Source organism: Budorcas taxicolor, chromosome 13 (genome assembly GCF_023091745.1).
Source record: "Budorcas taxicolor isolate Tak-1 chromosome 13, Takin1.1, whole genome shotgun sequence".
Classification (NCBI taxonomy): domain Eukaryota; kingdom Metazoa; phylum Chordata; class Mammalia; order Artiodactyla; family Bovidae; genus Budorcas; species Budorcas taxicolor.
Window position 1 is genome coordinate 66,692,564 of NC_068922.1, and position 19,662 is coordinate 66,712,225.

General features: G+C 54.1%; 1 protein-coding gene across 1 annotated transcript in view; it reads left to right on the top strand.

Moving 5' to 3' along the window:
* The first annotated feature begins 592 nt into the window (after positions 1-592).
* Positions 593-19,662, top strand: part of VSTM2L (V-set and transmembrane domain containing 2 like) — a 38,325-nt gene continuing 19,255 nt past the window's right edge. The window contains exon 1 of the mRNA XM_052651159.1: positions 593-743. Coding sequence (XP_052507119.1) covers positions 623-743 — 121 coding nt within the window. The 5' untranslated portion in view covers positions 593-622. The remainder of the gene's footprint in view (positions 744-19,662) is intronic.

The following is a 19,662-nucleotide window of genomic DNA, read 5'->3' on the forward strand; positions in this document are numbered from 1 at the left end:
ACCCCCACCTGCCTCCCTGACCTCGGCACCGCCCAGCTAGCAAAGTTGAGGAGTCCCTTTTGAGCGCGCTGGGTCTGGTAGATTGGTTTTCCTCTTTATCCCACTGGAGAGCATTTCAGTTCCTGAAACCAGTAGTGTTATGCTTGGCAGGAATCCGGTCCCTAGGGTGGCTTCCTCCACCCCATCTCGCCCCGACTTGCGCTCTCGGGCCGGGAGAAGTTGCGGGTACCGCTTTAAAAATCCCAGCCTGGGCAAAACTTTGATGATAAATCAAGCGGCAGATCCCTCCGCCGCCGCCGCCTCCTCCTCTGGGCGGGCGGGGGGAGAGCGGGAGGGAGGGGGTGCGGCGGCAGCGGCGCCGAGCGGAGTGGCCTTCCGCGGAAGGGAAGAGTCCCGCAGTCGGAGGCGGCCGGCTGGGCGTGCGCTCGCTTCCCGCAGCCGGGGCTGGGCCGGAGCCGGGCGGGGGCCGGAACCGGGGCCCGACCGGGTTCTGCGGGCGAAGGGGCAGCAGCCGCAGCCGGGCAGCCAGGCCGCACCGGGCAGGGGCCGGAGGGCGCGAGGTCTGCGGTCTTCTGAGCCCCGATGTGAGGCGGCGGCGCCCCCGCCGGCCCGAGCGCGCACCATGGGGGCCCCGCTCGCCGTGGCGCTGGGCGCCCTCCACTACCTGGCACTTTTCCTGCAACTCGGCGGCGCCACGCGGCCCGCCGGCCACGCGCCCTGGGACAATCACATCTCCGGCCACGGTGAGTTGGGTCGCCGCCCCCGCGGACTTCCCCACCAAACCCCACCCTGGGCAGCGCGGCTCCGACTTGGCCGTCCCCGGACTCGAGCCCGCGGCGCCGGTGGCGGGAGTCCGAGGGGGGGCGCCCCCTGCCGGGTCTGCGGACCGGCCCTGGCTTGCTGGCCACTCCTGCGGACGAGGGTGCACCCCGGGTGGCACCCCCATGCCACTCTCGCGGAGGGCTCCTTTCCCACCCTCTACACTCGCGCGGATACATACACCTTCACGACCAGCCACGGACACACAGCCACACTCGCTGCTTTCTCACACAACTCCTACCCTCATACATCTCCAGACACCTCGGATCGCCCTCACTTCTGTGCCCACTACACACACAGCAGGCGCGGCCGGAGGGCTCACACCCTGCCAGCTGGCACCCCAGAGCACAACTCTTGCCTGCCCGCCTTCCTGCAGACACAGTGGCAAAATACACACACTTGTGAACACACTTTTCTCACCCACACATCTCTGCCCATCTGCCTTTCCCCTTTGTGGGTTTAACCCTGTAGCTGTCCTTGTCCCTTCCCTCTCCACCTGCCCCACTGGGAAAGGTCTTGGGGGACAGACGAACCCCGCTTCTTGAGAACTGGTAGCCTGGGCTGCAGCCACCCCATCAGGTGGGTGGCATCTTGGCTTGGTGGGAGCCCCTTGAAGACGCTGGAATAGTTGGCATTGCTGCTTCCAGGCGGAGGCGTGGAAGGGAAAGAGGGAAGCCTGGAGCTTTTGTCTGCCTCTAGGGGTGGGCAGGAAGCCCCCTGCCATCCTTCTGTAGGGTCCCCTCTCATCCTCATCTTTGACCCCGGAGGACTGAAAGATGGGACCTCTCAACTCAGCCACCCTGGGAGCTGGGGAGCAAGTGAGCATTCCCAGCACTGGCTGCCAGAGTGTCAGAAGCTCCTTCCAGCCCCAGTGGAGCCCAAGTTGGCGGCAGAGTTGGATTGTCTGAGGCCGGCAGCTGCAGGGCTCCCCCTGCCTCGGTGAAGTGGACTCCTTCCTGTATGAGGACCAGGGCACAGATGAAAATGGAGACGCCTCATCCATCCATCTCTTCCCTACAAGGGTTTCCAAGCTGGCAGGGGAGGCTGCAGCACCCGTGCTGGGCAATGTATGCCCAGGACTGGGGACAGGTTTGCACAAAGGGCAGAGAACTGGGTGATTTCTTCTGATGGAAAAGAGTAAGGGCTGTGGTGGTAAGAGATCAGAGAAGGCTTTACTGGGGCGTGACGTGTGAGTTGGAATTGCTTGGGAGAGTAAGCCCTTCTCAGGGTCTCTGCTTTTGAGGAACTATGACTCCCTACACCCTTCTTCCTGACCAGGTTAAATAGTAACCGCTCTGTGTACCATTTGTGCACCGTTCTTATCCCTCATCTAATTTCTACCGACCTGGCTGGAGCAGTGCTAAAATAGGGGAAGGGTTATTTTGATCTTTAGTGTACAGATGGGAAAACCAAGGCTCAGAGGTAAAGGGACTCGCCCAAGGTCACACAGTGAGTGAGTGGTTGCACCAAGACTGGCCCCAGAGTCTGTCGGGCAAAGACAGCGCTTTTTCCAGGACATCCATCTCCCTGTCAGGCTCCCTCCCATTCAAGGGAAACTAGGGATTCCTCCTCCCGCTCCCCTCCTGGCTCCGCTCAGATCCTTGGCACGGTTGGAACTCACACTAGGAGAATGTTCCAAGGAAGGGCTTTCCTGAATTTTTGGTCCCGAGAGATACAAGGAGTGGGGCTCTGAGGTTTACCATCATCCCATCCCTGGGCTGTGGGTGCCACTCTGTCATTCCTGAGGCCCCGAGGTGGCCCCCTCATCGGCAAGCAGGGTTCTGCTCTGTGTGGCAGTCTCCGCCTGCCCCCTGGTGCCAGGCGTGCTTAGGGCACAGCTCTGCCCCCCTGGCTGTAGTGCCCCCACTGCACCCTGGGGAGGTCCAGCAAGGGCCCAGAGGAGGGGTTGGGTAGGAAGGACACAGCACTGGCTGCAGGGGAGCCTGGCTTCTCTTGCTGACCCACTGTGCAGTTCTGGGCAAGTGAGTCACCCCTCTAGGGCTCTTTCTGTCCCTCAAGAAGCGAGGAGGCTGGACCGCTCTGCAGGGTCCAGACTGCTGGCTCCCAACACTACCAGGTTCAAAGTTACCAAGTGGTTGATGCCAAGGAGCCCCCACCGTTGCCCCTCTGCCGGGCCAGACGCCTAACACCACAGGAAGGGCTCGGAGCCACTCACTTAATCACAAAAAGAAACTGTTATTAATGATAGTGAGACGCGGCGGATAAGTGGGTCATGTCTAATAAGCCGTTTGTGTTCAGGAGGAGAATACCAATTTGATAAAAGCTGTGTGTGCTGAAAAAGCCCAGAAATTGCTGTTTAGCAGATTGGAGCCTGATCGTTCCATTATTCCTGGGCTCTGCGTGTCCTCAGCTGATTCAGGAAATGTGGCTGGCTTAGGGAGGTGTCTCTGTGCCTCGGGTGGGGGTGGGAGGCTGGAAGAGGGGGCTCCCGGGGAGGAGTCCACTGACCCCAATCGCTTGGTGGCTGCTCTCCAGCTCAGTTCCAGCCCAGCCCAGCCCAGCCACCAGGCTAATGCCTTCCACCTGCTCGCCCCGGGGCTTGTCACAGGGAAAGCCCATGGTCAGATGGGTCCGCAAGGACATCGGTCTCACTTCCCACCTCCTGGCTGCCTCCACTCAGCCCACTTCGCAGAGGAGTTTTTAAAGGCATGAGGAGTGATGGGGAGGGGGTGGTACCTGTCTTTTAGGGAGACATCGGGAAACAGGAGGCAAGGAAGGTGATTGTCAGTATCTATGCTGAGTAGGTATTCAATGAATGGCAGCTAATTTGATTTTTTCTGATCAGATAGGGTTAGCTCATTGCCCTGAGCACAGTGCAGGTGGGAGGAAAGGGAGCTGACATTTATGAACTTCCTACTGTGTGGTAGGTGCTTCCAAACCCCTGACCAGTGTTTACTCACTAAGGCTGACATCCAACATAGGAGGAAACAAAGGTTAGAGAGGGCCAGTGACTTGCTCAAGGTCACTGAGTCTGTACAGAGAGCTGGGAAGGCGAGCCTACAATGAAAGTGTGTCTGGCAGTTCCAAACCTGCCTCCTCCAGCACAGCTGTGAGGCAGGCTTGGCCAGTCGTGTGATGGAACTCCTTCCCCTGCTCATCCCTACCCCAGGGACTCCCTTCCAGCTCCCCGGACAACTGGGAAAGCAGTGGGTTCCACCAAGAGGAGCTAGCAGCTCAGAAAGGTGATGAGATCTTGCTGAGGCCATGTGCAAGTTAGAAGCAGGAAGCTGGATTAGACTTCTTCTCCAGGACTCTTCCTAGATTTTATTCACAGTAGGGGTCTGGAAGGCAGGATCTTTTTAATTTTTTTGGCCACACCACACACAGGATCTTAGTTCTCTGACCAGGGATCAAACCCATGTCCCCTTCAGGAAAAGCACAGAGTCCTAACCGCTCGACCACCAGAGAAGTCCCCAGGAGGCAGGATCTTTAATGAGGATCTCTGTGGATCTCCTGCATTGCTAGCACCCAGGGAGTTTGTTACAATGCAGATCCATTGGCCAAAATGATTGTTGGGAGGACCCTGGAATCTGCATTTTAATAAGCTCCCCAAGCCCAGAGTCTTGGAGTCACTGCCTTAAGTGTTCACCCAACCTGATGAGACTTGTACGGATGGGAAATTGCCTGGTGCGGGGGGCTGCTGGATTGCCAGCGAGGAAGAGGTCCCGACTGGAATGGGCATGTGGACCCTCAGAGGAGCCCCAGAAAGCCCTTCACTGCAGCAAACGTCCATCCTCCCGCCCTCGCCCTGCCACACACACACACACACACCCACACACACACACACACCCCTAGGCCAGCACCTTCAATTATTAATACACCCCAATGCAGACAAGGATCCTGGCTTGGCCGGGCCTTTGTCCATTGAGTGATTCCCTGTCCTGAGGTTTTCTCTGTTGCCAGGAGGGTGCAGCAGGATGCTGCGGGAGGGGGTGGGGGCTGCCAGGCCATTTGGCAAACAGCCCGTGCACTGAAAAATGACCCTGGCTTTCTTGCATTCCTTCACGAACTGTTGGTATCTCCCCATCAATAAGCTGGCTAGTTTGGTGGTTGGGAGATGGAGAAAATTGAGTGCTGTCTTCCGAAGGTTATGATGTTAAAAATGTGTTCACCGTTGTCTCGGGTGTTGGTGATTATTCTATCAATTACGCCCGTAAACACTCGCCCTGGGCTGAGGGTTTCCCGGCCTCCTGTGGGGAATTGGCCCTCGCAAGCAGTTTTCCCCAAGTCCTTCACACCAATTGCTTTTGACACTTTGCCTATCAGCGGCTCCCTCAGCCTTTTCCCCAAGCAAGGGAAGCCGCAGGCGGCCAGCAGGACTGGGAATTCAACTCACTGCCACCGTGACAGCAGGCGTGTTGGGGGAAGTCTCTTGGTGACAAGTAAGTGGGCAGGGTCTGGGGTGCAGGGAGAGTGATCCTTGCCAATCACCAGGGCAGGAGATGGAGCATGTGGAATAAATGAATCACTGAGGCTCAGGCCAAGCCAGCAGGGCCTTTGGGACCATCTTCTACCCATTTCACAAAGGGGAAAACCAAGGCCTTGGGTAAGAGAGTGTGCGCCCAGATTGCCTGGGAGGTTAGTGCTTGGCTTTGGGGATCACCTGACCCACCTCTGTACACAAGGAGAGTAAGAGGACTTCCCTGGTGGTCCAGAGGTTACGATTCTGAGCTCCCAGTGCAGAGGGCCTGAGTTCAGTCCCTGGTCAGGGAACTAGATCCCACATGCTGCAACCAAGAGTTTGTATGCCACAGTCAAGGGTTCGCATGCTACAACCAAGGGTTCGCATGCTACAACCAAGGGTTCGCATGCCACAACCAAGGGTTCGCATGCCACAACTCAGACCTGGCACAGCCAAATAAATAAATATTTAAAAAAAGAGAGAGAGTGAGAATTATATGGAAGCAAACATATATTGTCATGTCAGGGTTTTAAACAGCATTGTCTCATTTGATCCTCATAAGAATCCTAAGGGGAGGGGACTTCCCCTGGCCTGATTGTATTCATGAGGAACCTGAGATTCTATGAGGTTAAAAGGGCTTGCCCATGGTCACTCACCTAGCAAGTATTGGAGCCCAGATGGGGCCCACATTTGCAATGCTCTTGTGTCCCAGAGAGGAGGGAGAGGCCCTTGGCCCCGTGATGATGACCTCTACATTCCACACCCGAGCTGTGGAGCAGTGAACCTGGCCACCCCCAGACCAGAACCTGCCTTGGTGACTTTCTAGCTTCTGTTATAGGCTGAGAAAATCAGATGGGTAAGGAGAGGGGACACGTGGTGTGAACAGTGACATTGGCGCCCTTGGGAGAGGTAGGTGTCAGAAAGAAGGGAAAGGGGACGTGAAGCAAGCCTACCTCCTGATGCTTGGCCATGACCTTGGACTTTAGGGACTGAACCAGCTGTTGAGGGCGTTATGGGAAGGGTGTCTCAGCCCCAAGGGAGTTTGGGCCAGCTGGGCACATGGGGACTGGCATCTGGGCACTCACCACCCCCACTGTAATGACCAGGGCTCCACGGTGGCAGCGGGTCAGAGTCCCTCATGTCCTGGTGCCCACCACAATGCCCAGCCCAGGGAGATGGTAGGGAGTGACGGAGTGGGTGGCAAGGAGGATAAGGTAGAAGTCTAAGGTCTGAATTTAAACTTCTGTTCATGCCAAGTCAGTGTCATTTTAAACATTCACATAATTTTAATTTCATAAGAAATCCATGTTATTAGTAGAAAAATCACAAAACCCAAACCCCCTCCTTATACTTACTGACCACGACATGGGCATCTGGGGTGAGTAAGGCTGATTCCCTCTTGCAGTGGGTAGACCCCTAGGCCCAGCCCCTTGGGGTGCATGTGAGATGCTTCAGCCCTGAGGGTAATGGGGTCCCAGGATGTAGCCTCTTCTCCCAGCCCCCAGTGGGATTCTTCCAATGGAAAAGGGGGCCATGGTCTTGCTAGGGGGATAAATCCACTCCTTTACCAGCTGATGACCCCAGAATCGCTCTGGTACCTGCTGCTGTGAAGAAGGGGGGGTGGGCAGAGGGGCTGCTGCTGCTCCAGGTCCCCCCCACCCCGTTCACTGCTGTGTCCCCTCCCCCTCCTTGAAGCCAGCGGAGGGCTCAGCTCCACCATCCCCTTCTTCAAGAAGACCCCTCTCGGCAAGCTTGGGTCCTACCTGAGAGATGGTTTTAGGCAGAACACAGACAAACCTCTTACATTTTAATAGTTATGCATTTATTTTAATGTGGATTGGAAAAATATAACCAGCACATCAAAACTGTGATTTCACAGATATGATTGCTTAGAATGAGCCTAACAGGGATATTAAAACATAGTTCGTTTATAGAAAAGCAGGATGGACGTAATGGTACAGGTGGTACACAGACGCATTCATGTGTGTGGGTCACCATACTTGGGAGGTGCTGGCCTGCAGGCCACCCCCTCCCACCTCATACTCCTATTCCTCACACTGGGAACTGCTGGCCTAACAGGGGCTGCAAGATCATTCATTCATTCCTTCCTTCATTCAACAAATATCTCAATAATTGAGAACCTACCATGGAGCAGGCTCTTTTAGCCACTGGGGACATACCAGTGAAGAAGACAGACAGGGCTCTTGCTCAGACAACTAAACTTGTAAAATATATGTAAGAGTAAATTGTGATGAGTTAAGGAGCAGGAATGATGTTCAGCCTGGAGAAGGGCACTCCCTCCTGGGGCAGTGAAGTTACTAAGAGTGAGCTCCCCATCACAGGAGGTATGCAAGCTGGACCAGTTATTAGCTGGGGGTATCACAGAGGAGAAGCCTGCCTTCTTTCCCAAATGAGCAGAGACAGGTGAAGTGGGCAGAAGACAGTGGGTGTGAGCAGTTTAGTGATGGGGCTGGGACAAGGGCTGAGTTGGGCAAGGCTCGCAACACTAAGGAGGCCTGGTCCCACACTGGGGACACGGTGGGGGTGGGGGCCTTCACTCCTCCCAGTGTTAAGAGGTTGGGGTAGAGATTCCTTGATCAGTTCTGCTCCCACTTAAAATGCCAGAATTGGGGCAGGGAGTCAAACCTGGGTTTTTATACACCCTCCCCCTGCTCGAGTTTCTGGGTGGCTTGGCAGGTCCTTGCCCCTCTCTGGGCCTCATTTTCCCACCTGAACAGTGCCGAGTTCTCCGAAGCTCTAAGCATCTGGAACACCGCCGTCTGTATCCTCCCAAGTGCTGTCCTTTGTCCTCCCATCAACAGGTGAGGATGGAGCCGATGATGGCCTGGCATTCCATCTGGCACCTGGCGCTTAGCTCTCAGTGGCCTTCCGGGCTCTGAACCAAAACACCAGCCAGGGCTCACAGGGGATTTTCTCTGTGCCTGCCCCTTCCCCACCTCCTCTCATCCAGTCCTCGCCTGTTCTGTGCAGAGGGCATTCCCATTTTACAGACAGGACACTGAGGCTTGCGAGGGTGGGTGGTGATGCGACTTGCCTCAGGACATGCAGATGTTAGATGGCTGAGCCAGGCCTGAGCCCAGCTTGCAGCTCTTAACCCACTCAATCTGTCCTCTGCTGGTTGCCAAACCAGCTGGGCTTGTGGGCCGGTGTTTTGTTCCACAGCGTGCCCTGGATTCATGGGATTCTCTCAAGGTCTGTGATGCCAAAAGGCTGAGAAGGCCCAGTCTGGCTGAAAGAGCCCAGGGCTGAGAGTCTAGGGTTCTGGATCCAAGTCTGGCATCGTCAGTGGGAAGCGGTGGGAGTAGGGTCATGCCTGCCTGGATTTTATGGGGGCTACTGTTTTTGTCTGAGCCTGAGTCTGGAGTGAATGCTCGAGTATTTGCTCACATGTGACTGGAGGAGCTGTGGCAGTGGGGAGGAAGGGGCTTGGATGGTCCTTTATCAGACTGGCCTAAGGGGCCAGGCAGCTACCCTTTGCCTTTGCATCAGGTCCGGCCTCCCCAGCCCCCTCCAGGCAGGTGCCCTTGGGACGTGAGGTGTGGAGGCTCTGGGAGCATCTGGAAGGTTACAGCCAGGAGGGGGCCCTCGCTCAGAGCTATCAATTAGGGGGCTGGCAGTGCCCATCGGTGCCACATGCCCACCTGCTTCTCTTCCTCCGAATCTCTTTCTATGGGTTTGTCTCTCTCAATCTCTATCTCCGTCTTTCGACCACTCTCCATCTTTCTTTGTCCCTTTCCCTGTGTCTGCTCCATCTGCTTCCTCCCTCTTCTCATCTCTCCCACCTCAGTCTGCCCTTTCCCTCTGTCTCTCTGTACACACACACACACACACACACACACACACACACACACACACACACACACTCCTCTCTTCAGGTGACATCTCAGGCTTACACGTGCACAGATTCTGTGTATCACAATGACACCCACACAGAGCAGGCACCCAGGAAATGCCGGTTGAATGAACGAAATGAATAAACGAGTGAATGGCCACACGGGGAAGCTACTGGGGCACTGGGCCTTGTCTAGACTAATGGTCCCTAATTTTTTGGAGGTCACGATCCTCTTGAGAATTGGACTGGTTGATGAAAACTGGGTTGTTTCCTCAGAAAAATGCCTCATTGTTTGGTCCAGTGTCAGGGGGCTTGTTGAGGGCCCCCAAAGCCCACTTGTGGTCCTCGGGGGAAGCAGCCTTCCTGTCACGGGGCGGGGGGTGGGGGGTGACTGAGGTTCCAGGCTGGCCCCAGGACACAGGGCTGGTGTGATGCAGAGCCAGGCTCTGGAGTCCTTCTCCTACCCCCGGGGACTGTTCTGTGTTGTGACCTGAGGTGGCCTCGGAAGAAGCTTCACTCCCTTTCCCCGGCAGGTCCTTGGTGAGTGTCCGCGGGGGTGAGTTTAGGGAGGCATAATAGAGGACATTCAACCAGAGGTGAGAGCCCCAGAAACAGGGCAGGTGTGCCACAGAGGAGGGAGGTCTCAGGGTGGGGGGTTCCCAGTGAGAGTGGTTGCTGTATCCTGGTGCAGTCAGGGAAGACCTCCTGGGGGCCGTGGGCGCCTTCTCTGCCTGCGTCCAGGGACCGTCGGGGCTGAGAGGAGGCTCTGGTGGCCGGCAGGGAGCCCTGCCCAACTGTCTGGGTCTGGCAGGGGCTTCATTTGGAGGGGCCTGCGGGCATACCCGGAAAAGCAGGCTGTGGCTGGAGGTGCTGAGACTAGGCTGGGGAGGGTTGGTTTTGATTCCCAGGGCAGGGGCAGGCCTGGTGGATCTCTGAGTGGTGAAGGCACAGGGCGTCGCTGGCCCTGCAGGTTGAAGTGGGGGCCTTAAATAGGCCTTGGAGGCTGGAGGGGCTAATGGAGGAGGAGAGGCTGTTTATGGCGAGAGGGGCTGAGTTTCTGGGCTCATAGGATGCAGGGGCTGGCTTTTAAGTGCCCACGGATTGTTGGGAATATGGGCTTGAAAGGAGACGGGAGCCGGGTGTCTGGTGTGCGTGTACATGTGTGTGTAGAAGTATGCTGGCTTCCTTTCTTGAATACACGAGCTCCTTCCTCCTCAGAACCTTTTCCCGAGTGATCTTCTCCCTTTGGCAGGCTTTCTTCCTTCCCCTCCTGCCTTGCGGTCCTCTCTGCTTCACGGAGAGGCCCATAACCTGCTGTCAGAGCCCCGTCACGGTCACCCCGGCAGGCACCCCAGACGGAGGACACGGTGGGGGGGGGGTGGGGGGCGGGGGAGCTTAGAGAGATGTCCGGGGCCTCACACCGAGTTCAAAGCGAGGGGTCAGAGCCCCAAACTTTGTTTCCCTGATCCTGGCATGTGGAGGGCGTCTCTTGGGCTAAGGGGAAACTTAACTGCACCCCCCATTTCTCAGAAACCTCGGGCTTGGTTCCCGGCTGAGGGCGGGGAGGGAGCGTGCAGGCAGTAGGGTGTCTGCTTTGCTTTGTGAGGTTTTAAAAAAATCATTTCCGACCTTAGAGGCGGCAGCAATTACAGCTGGCTCGCTGGGGAGCTGTGTGCCACCTGTCATCGGCCCCAGGAAAGGGTCCCTAATGGAGGCCCGGCGGCCAGAGCGCACAGTAGTGGAAACAGTGCTCACAACAAAGGCGCTGATGGTCTCGGGCAGACAGAGGAGAGGGAGGGGTGGACAGGCTGGCTGATGGTGGGGCTCTGGGGGCAGGAGCCCCGAGACTCATCAGCTGGTCTCCTCGTGTCCCCCAGACGCTGCAGCAGTGATCACAGAACTCCACGTAGGCACTGGGTGCCCCCAACCCCATCCCAGCTCTGCTGCTTTCTATTAAATCCCCTCCCAGGCAGTGAGAACAGGAAGTACAAAGGCCCTGGGGTAGGGAAGAACCCTTTCAGCTAGGGATTATTTGCTCCTAGAATAGTCATTGGGTTTAAAACCCTTCTAGGTGAGGGGAAAGGAGGTGGGAGCCTTTGGGAGGCGGGGCTGGAGCAAGACCCCTGACTCCCAGAGAATCAGCATGAATAGCAGCAGCCAGACATTTACAGGTTATGTGTGATCCCCTCGAGTCCCCACAATACCCATTTTACAGATGAGGAAACTGGGCAGAGTTTGGCTGACCTCTGGGAAGTACAGTTGGGTTTCAAATCCAGGTCAGCTTGACTCCAGAGCCCACGTGTTTACTGCTGCAGTCTTGGATTTCTCAGACACAGTTGGGCAGGAATAGCAGGGACTAGGGTGAGGGCAGGAACTGGGTCCCAAGGGGAGCTGAGTTTGACTGGGCCAGCCCCGGCAGAGAGGGGTGGAGGAGGGGGCAGCATAGCCACTCTGCTCTCTGCCCCTACCTTCTGGGCATCCCCAGAAGCTCTGCTCTGAAGCGTCCCTGGGCGTGCTGCCTCAGTTTCTCTCCTCCTATTGATCTCTGCACCTGACTTTCAGGTGCCCCCATCTCTGCCGCTCTCTTGCTCTGTCCTGCCTGGTCCTGGCCTCTCTCGCTCCACTCTGGGTGCTTCTAGACTTTTTTCCCCCTTCTTGGTGGATCTGGGGAAGCTTCTCTCTGGGGCCCTGGGGTTACCTCTCATTCTATGGCTGATGCAGCCTCCCTGTGCTTCCTCCATCCACACTCCCTGCAATCTGTGACAAGCATTAAGGGTGGGTATGCGCCTGGACTTTGAGCTCAGACACTCGGGCTCAAATCCTGGCCCCTCCTCCCCCGCCAACCTCTCTGAGCCTCACTAGCCATCAGAGCAGTGGGTGGCTCACCCCACCAGCTTTGCAGGATGTGCAAGTGAGCATGGAAAGAAATGGTACCTGCACAGCCATCAGCCTTCATCCCATCCCTGGCTCCCTGCATGTCCCCACACTTGGTTTCTCCCTCTCAAGCCCTTTCATCCCTTGTGCCCTAGATGTGTGGGAAGAGGAGGCGGGAATTCCACTCGGGAAACCTGCTCAACTTCCACAATCCTGCAAGTGCCAGAACATTTCCACTCTCCTCAAATCTCCCCAGATTTGTAATTCCATGGCTGTCTCCTTCAATATGCGCTGGTAGCCTTGGGAGGCACCCCGCCCCCAGCCTGCCAGCCCTGCTGTGTGCGGGCTGCCTGGCAGGTGACCTGGGCAAGTCCCCACCCTCTCTGTGCCTCAGTTTCTTCATCGGACAGTGGCTGCTTCCCAGGTTGTGCTAGGGATCCTGTGAGATATTTCATTAAAGAAACAACTCTATGAAAAGGAATGAAATCTGATAATATGCTACAATATGGACAAACCTCAAAAACATTATGCTGAGTGAAAAAAGCATGTCCCCAAAGACCACGTATTCTATTATTCCATTTATGTGAAATACCCAGAATAGGCAAATCCATAGAGACAGAAGGCAGATTGGTGGTTGCCAGGGCCTGGGGGGAAGGGGAGTGACTGCTCGGTGGGAGGATGAAAATGCTGTGGGAATAAATAGACATGGTGGTCTCACAACTTGGTGACTGTACTCAATGCCCTTGACGTGTACACTTTAAAATGGTTAATTTTATGTTATGTGAATTTCACTTCAGTTACTGCTAAATAAATAAATAAAAAGGAAACATTTTTATAAGCACGTACTTGGAGTCAGATACTCACTTTATAAAAACGCTAATGGATTTAATCCTTACAACAAGGGCATAGATGTAAACAACAGCTGATTCCCTTTGCTATATAGCAGAAACTAACCACATCAGCAACTACAAGAAAAATTAATTTTAAAAAATCCTTACATCAGCCTCTGAAGTGGTTGTTATTATTATCCCCATTTTACAGATGGGGAAACCGAGGCACATTGTTAGCGGTCTGAATTGTTATTGGGTGGGCAATCAGCTGGGGCTGGGCAGGGACCCCACTTAGGTCAATGTGCTAGTGTGTCTCTAGAAGTCAGCAGTGAGTGGATGAGGCCCTACGGTGTCCAGAACACCAAAACAGACTCTTCACCTGCACAGTTCATGTAATCCTCAAAACAAGCCTTTAACCAATGACACACGTGGGAACCGAAGCCCAGAGAAGTGAAGCTACTTACACAGTGTCACACAGCAAGAAAGAGTGGAGCCACATCTTAGGGAGGGGGGCTGGTGTGGCAATAATACAGGCTCTGGAGTTTCCTGGAACTTGGGTTCACGTCCTCGCCCTACCATTTACTGGATCTGTGCCTTGTGATACACAGTCCTCTGTCCCCGAGTGTTAGATTTTTTTTACCTGTGAAAAACCGTAAGATTGTTGTGAGGATTATGGATCGTGCCCTGCACTGGGCTTGGACTCATGGAAAGGGGTCTGTTGTATGGATGAAAAGGCATCTACATCTGTAAATCCTGGACTTCACCTGCCCCCAGTCCCTCTTTTTCCTCTGGGTCCTCTGCCCCTTTTGCCAACACATCAGCCCTCCAGTGCGCAGAGCATGGTCTGAAGAGCCTGAGGCTGCAAAGATGAAGGCAGCCTCCGATTGGATGGGATGGAGGTCCTTGACAAGGGGTTCGCCTCATGCCGGAGAGTAAACAGCTCCCCACCAAGGGCAACATTTCTTTGATGTCTCCTGTTTCATCCAAAATGCATGAGTTCTGTGTTCCATGCCATAATATATTCATGTTTATTTTAATACAAAAGTAACGTTCCCATTTGTGGGGGCAGCGGAGGGGTGGGAAGGAAACTGATGCCTCAGAAAGTCACTTCCAAAGCCTCAGTACAGCCAGAAGGGAGCCCTCCATTCATTTCTTCGGTCATTCATTCCACGAGCACGCATTCAGTCCTCCTCGTTCCTGAAATTGATGTTAGTCCTCCCCACATGCAAGACACAGGGAACGTTCTGGCAAATCAGACAAGATGCTGCGCTGTATAGGTGAGTGGGAAAGCTTTCAGGTCTATGGGCCAGAGCGAGCAAGGTCTCGGAGGTGCCAACTAAAGATGAATCGTGGGACTGGGCCAGTGGCCAAGACAGCCAGAGCTGGTGACAGTGGTGGAGGTGGCTGCCCACTGATGGGCACACGTCAGCTGGACCTGCATCCCAAGCCCTTCTGATCAAGAAGGAAGTCTCTTCCCAATGCCGCTCCGAATTTAACACCCATCTCTCACCCGTCTCCCCTGTTAATGAGAGGAGACAGGGACGGAGGCTCGTAGCCTTCAGCAGGCAACCTTCTCTGGCTAGAATTTACGAACGCTGTTTGGTTTTCATAGTGCTTATTTTTACTGTTACCCTCTCTTTATGGCAAGTGATGCTGATTTTCCATTTATGGCAGTAATAAAAGTCTCCTTTTAAGTGGAATTTATTTAAGTAAAAAAGAGACAGTTGCTTTGAAAATAAATATTAAGTAAATAATAGTGCAGGTGGTACAGGGAACCTGCAGAAATGGTAAAGTGGACCCCAAAAGGTTGGACTTGCAGAACTCTTTCCTATGCCCTTTCTGGCTCCTGAGCACCCTGGCTATGCAAATCCCATCAATGTTCAAGTCCAATCCTATCCCCGCTTCCCTCCCAGAAGCCTTTCCTCTCCAAGGACGTGCACCTCCATCCAGAGCCTCTGCACACACCTTGTGTGCCACACGTCTCTGCAGGGCCCTAGGATCCCTGGCTCTGTGAATGGTGCACACCCTGAGCAACCATACATGTCGATCCAGGCTCAGTCCCAGCTCTAGTTACCCAGTCCCAACAATAGTTACTGGTCTGTGTGTTTGTAGCTCCTGCAAAATGTGTGTCCCTTGAGGATCAGGGCCTGGCCTGAGCATCTTGGGAAGCCCAGCACAGGGACTGGCCCAGAGGAGGCATCCATGAAAGCTGATCTCTCATTTCTTCTGCAGGGAGGACTTGAGTCCCTACCACATGCCCAGGCCCCCATCATCCCAAGAAGGCACATTCAGTTCCTCAAAGTTTTGTACAAAATGCACTCCTTGCCACTTCTTTTAATGATTATTATTAATTTATTTGGTTGCACCGAGTCTCAGTTGCAGCATTAAGGATCTTTTCATTGATGCCTGTGAGATCTAGTCCCTGAGCAAGGAGGAAACTCTTAGCCACTGGACTACCAGTGAACTAGCCTCCTCTTCACTTCTTGAGAAGAGGACACCTGTCCACTCCAAGATCAAAGAGCCTCTGTGACCTCGATCCCTCTTGCTGCAGGCCACCTGCCCGAGGTGGGGGGCTGACCAGGAGGAAACGGAACCCTTGGGTGCCCCCCCACCCCAGGCCCATCCCAGAGCAGACACCTCACACCCATCCCTGCCAGGCTTCTTATTCCCTGGAGGCTTTTTCATCCCACTTCTTTAGGTTTTCCTCTTATGGACATTTTATATCCCCTGATTTCAGGAGCTCCGTGAGAGTCTCGTGTGAGATGGAGCTTCCCAAACAACATTCCCTCTGCAGTCCTTTTCCGTGTTCTGCCTCCCAGTGGGGAGTTCAGGAGGCTCTGGGCTTTTCTGACCCTATGTCACACGCCCTTTCAGCCCCAGCGCTCTGCTGAGCTGGTCACCAAGCAGGCTTTCTGGAAATGGCCCCCAGTGACTCTCACTTTCTAGAGCTGCAAGAGGACAGCGGGTGAGAGAGGACACAGATTTGGGTTGGGAAATTCCACAGTCAGCCTTGGGATTGAAATCTGACTTTGCATCCTTAGGTGTGGAGCCTGGGTAGCTCCCTTGTGAACGGGGGCTGATAATAAATAGCATCAAGTGGCTCAGTCAGTAAAGTATCTGCCTGCAATGTGGGAGACTTGGGTTCAGTTCCTGGGTCAGGAAGTTCCCCTGGAGAGAGAAATGGCAACCCACTCCAGTATTCTTGCCTGGAGAATCCCATGGACAGAGGAGCCTGCCAGGCGGTATAGTTCATGGGATCGCAAGTCAGACACAACTTAATGCTATCTTTCTTTCTTTCCTTTTTCTCTGGGAGGATGAAGTGGGGTCCTGTTTACAGTGTCTGCCACATAGAGGGGTTCCCTTCAACACCAGGGCAGGGGACTGTCCCCAATGGCCCCCAGGTTATCTGAGCCTCAGTTTCCCCACTTGTAATAAAGAGACAGTGACCCCTTGCCCAGCAGGTCGCTGTGAGGATTATTGGGAACATGCATCTCAACTTTCTGGCTCCTAGTGGGCCTCCAGTCAGAAGGTCACTCCACAAGGTTGATGGTCCTTGGGCCTCAAGGGCAGGCGAGCTGAGGGCCCTTCTTGGAGCTTCAGCCTTTCATTATTGGCCTGTTCACTCTTGGTCACATTTCACATGACAACTTGCTGCATCATCACGGGGAGCCTCCAGCTTGCCTGTCAATTTTCTGGGAAGCCCCTTGGCTGGACCCAGTGGGCCAGACTGGGCTTGGGCATTGGTGGTTGTGAGGGCCAGTGGGAGGAAGGGTGGGTCTGGGGGGGCCTGACTCAGGACCTCCCTGGTTGCCTGTGTCCATACATCTGTGCTCATGGGTGCTGTCCCCCCAAACACTAATCTGGCACATAGTAGATGCCCAGTAAATGTTGGGTGGGTGAATGATGGGATGAATGAATGCATGGATGACGTCTACGTCTCATTTTTTTCTTTCAAGTTTCTAACTCAAGTCTCTTAAGTTTTTGTCTAACCTTCCTTTCTCACTTCATTCAGCACATGCCCAGCAGTACCGCCTGCATGCCTCCTCTATCCTGGGCAATACGGAGCCCTGCCCTGGGGGAGCTTCCAGTATGGGGGAGACACAGACACCCTGATTAATACCTGCCATATAACACAGGCCAGTGGGGCAGCAAATGGAGGACTCAGAGACCATCGGGAGCATCAAGGAGGGCTTCTGCCTAGCCCAAGGAGAAAGGGCGTCTCCAGGCAGAGGGCCAGTTTTGAGCAGGGATTCCAGGAACCATGCAAGGTTGGGCCCCGAGGGAGATACGCACACATGGCCCAAAGGCAGGAGGGGCTGAACTGGGTTCTGGGAGGGGCCAGAGCTAGAGGCTTCTGGGTGCTCAACCTGGGAGACTGACTTTGACCCTGAGAGCTGGCAGTTTCTCAATGGGGCATCCCAAGCATGAGTACCTTTGGGAGCTCCCTGCTCATCCTCCAGGGCAGGGAGGATGGGATCCTTTCTCGGTCTTTCACCTGAGCTGCTGCGTATGTTCTGTGTGAGAGCAGAGTGTTCACTGAACACCTACTATGTGTCTAGCATTGTTCTAGCTGGCAGGGTGCAGCAGTCAACAAAACAGACCAAAATCTCCTGCCTTTGAGGGGCTTACACCCTGGGTGGAAGAGGGACAGTACATGAGAGACGCTAAGTGAGAATATAATATATTAGTAAGCAGTAAGGAAAAATATGAGGGAGAAGAGGCCAGGGACAATACAAGAGGTGACATTTGAGCAAAGACGAAAGAAGTGAGAGGCCCCCATGGATACGGGGGCAGGGGAGTCTTCTAGACACAAGCGCAGGGAAATTTTTGTTGATGAAAACCATTGTGGCAGAGCTGGGAAGCCACAGGAGGTGGTAGGGCTTTTTTAAAAACAATTGTAAAATAGTCATAATGTAAAATTTACCATTTCAACTATTTCTAAGTGTACAGTTCAGTGGCATCAAATATATTCAGATTACTGTGACCATCACCACTATCCACTTACGTAAATGTTTCATCATCCCAAAGTGAAACTATAGCCATTAAACAGTGACGCCCCAGCCTACCTCCCCCAGCTCCAACAGCCACCATTCTGCTTTCTATGAGTCTGACTACTCTAGAAATTTCATGGAAGTGGAATCATACAGTATTTGTCTTCTTGTGACTGGCTTATTTCACTTAGCCTAATGTCCTCAGGGTTCTTCCTTGTTGGAGCAGATGTCAGAATCTCCTCTTTTAAGACTATAATATTCCATTGTATGGAGGGACCACATCCTGCTTATCCATTCATCACTGGAGGTTTTAAGCAAGTAGGACTCGATTTTTCCCTGCAGGAGATTGGATCTGGGACAGAGATGACCTCAGGACCCCAGGGGCCGCACTGGTTCTCTCTGCTCTGCCCCCTTTGTGTCTCTTTAGCTCCAGCTCTGCCTTGGTTCCCCTGACAAGCAGCTGCCCCTGCCACCAGTGTCCCTGGGGGAGTACTAGCTCCAGCAAAGATTGATGGGTGGGCTGGGGACCAGTCCATGCAGGCTTCCTGGAAGAGGCAGTCTTAGTCCAGAAACCTGAAGACTGGAAAGGCAGAGAGTGTTGTGCAGAGGGAGACCTGGGGCTGGACCAGAGTGTCTGGGATGAGGAACCTGAGGGACATGGGGACTGGGCTAGGGTTGCCTGGGTCAACACGCCTCCTTGGGACCTGCATGAATCCCCCTGGCTTGGCAGGGATGGATGTTGGAAGGAGAGTACAGGACTGATGGATGAGGGGTGTAATGGTCCAGGTGTGAGTGAAATACAGATGTTGCCTCCACTGCATAATCTGATGAAACTAAAGGAAGCATCTTTAAACATCTTCCTGGAGATGGTAGGATTTTGAGCTAGAAACTGAGAGAAGGGAGTGCTTTTTCTTAAGCACCTACTATGTGCCGGGCATGAGGCGTATGTTGCCTTGTGCAACCCTCTCTTTATCCTCTCATTCTTCCCTTTTTTCAGCTAAAGAAATGGAAGCTCAGAGAGGTAAAGGGGCTTGTCCAGGTTGAACAGATAGGGACTCAAGGAAACAGGATTCAGATCCACGCCAGAGGCCAAGTGCTAGATGTCTGTACTGAACCAGGGCGTGAAAGGTTAGGAAGGAGGTCACGGTCCCACTCCTTAAGGGCGGATGAGACCTTCCAAATCATCTCCTGCCTTTTCCAGAAGCCAAACTCGGTGACTCCCGCTGTAGCCACAAGCTGTTTCCTGCCGATGATGCCCGATAACCAGGCCTGGGGTTAATTAATACATCGCTCCCCCAATTAAAAGCAGAAAGGAAGGAGATGTTGCATTCAATCAAGCCCCTTTCTCCTCCTGCTGAATCCTAATTTGTGGGCAGCGGTTTTAATTGTCTTCCCAGCGAGCCCAGCCCTGCTCAGGGCCCTGGGGCTGGAGAGGACAATCCTATCCTTCTCAAACACCTATGATTATACCAGCCTCCCTGGCTGGGAGGAGTTACCTGAACAGGGAGGGGTGGGAGGAAGTCAAAGAGGAAAGAGGATTTGAATGTCCCAAACTCAGCAAGGATGCTGAGGTAGGGGAGGGGTCTGAGAGGCTAGAGGGAAGGAGGTGGTGGGGTGAAGGGACTGGGAAGAGGGTTATAGGAGCACGGTCTAGAAGTTATGGGCTGCCACTCCTGAGTCCTCTAGAGCTGGGTTCATACATAACCACTGACTCTGGGGCCTTGGGCAAGTCACTTAACCCTTCTGAGCCTCAGTTTCCCCATCTGAAAAATGGGGATGATAATGATCACACCTCCCCCGTAGCATCCTGATGGGAGCATGAGAAAAGGTGTGTAAAGAGCTTGGCAGAGGGCCTTGTTAGAGACAATGATC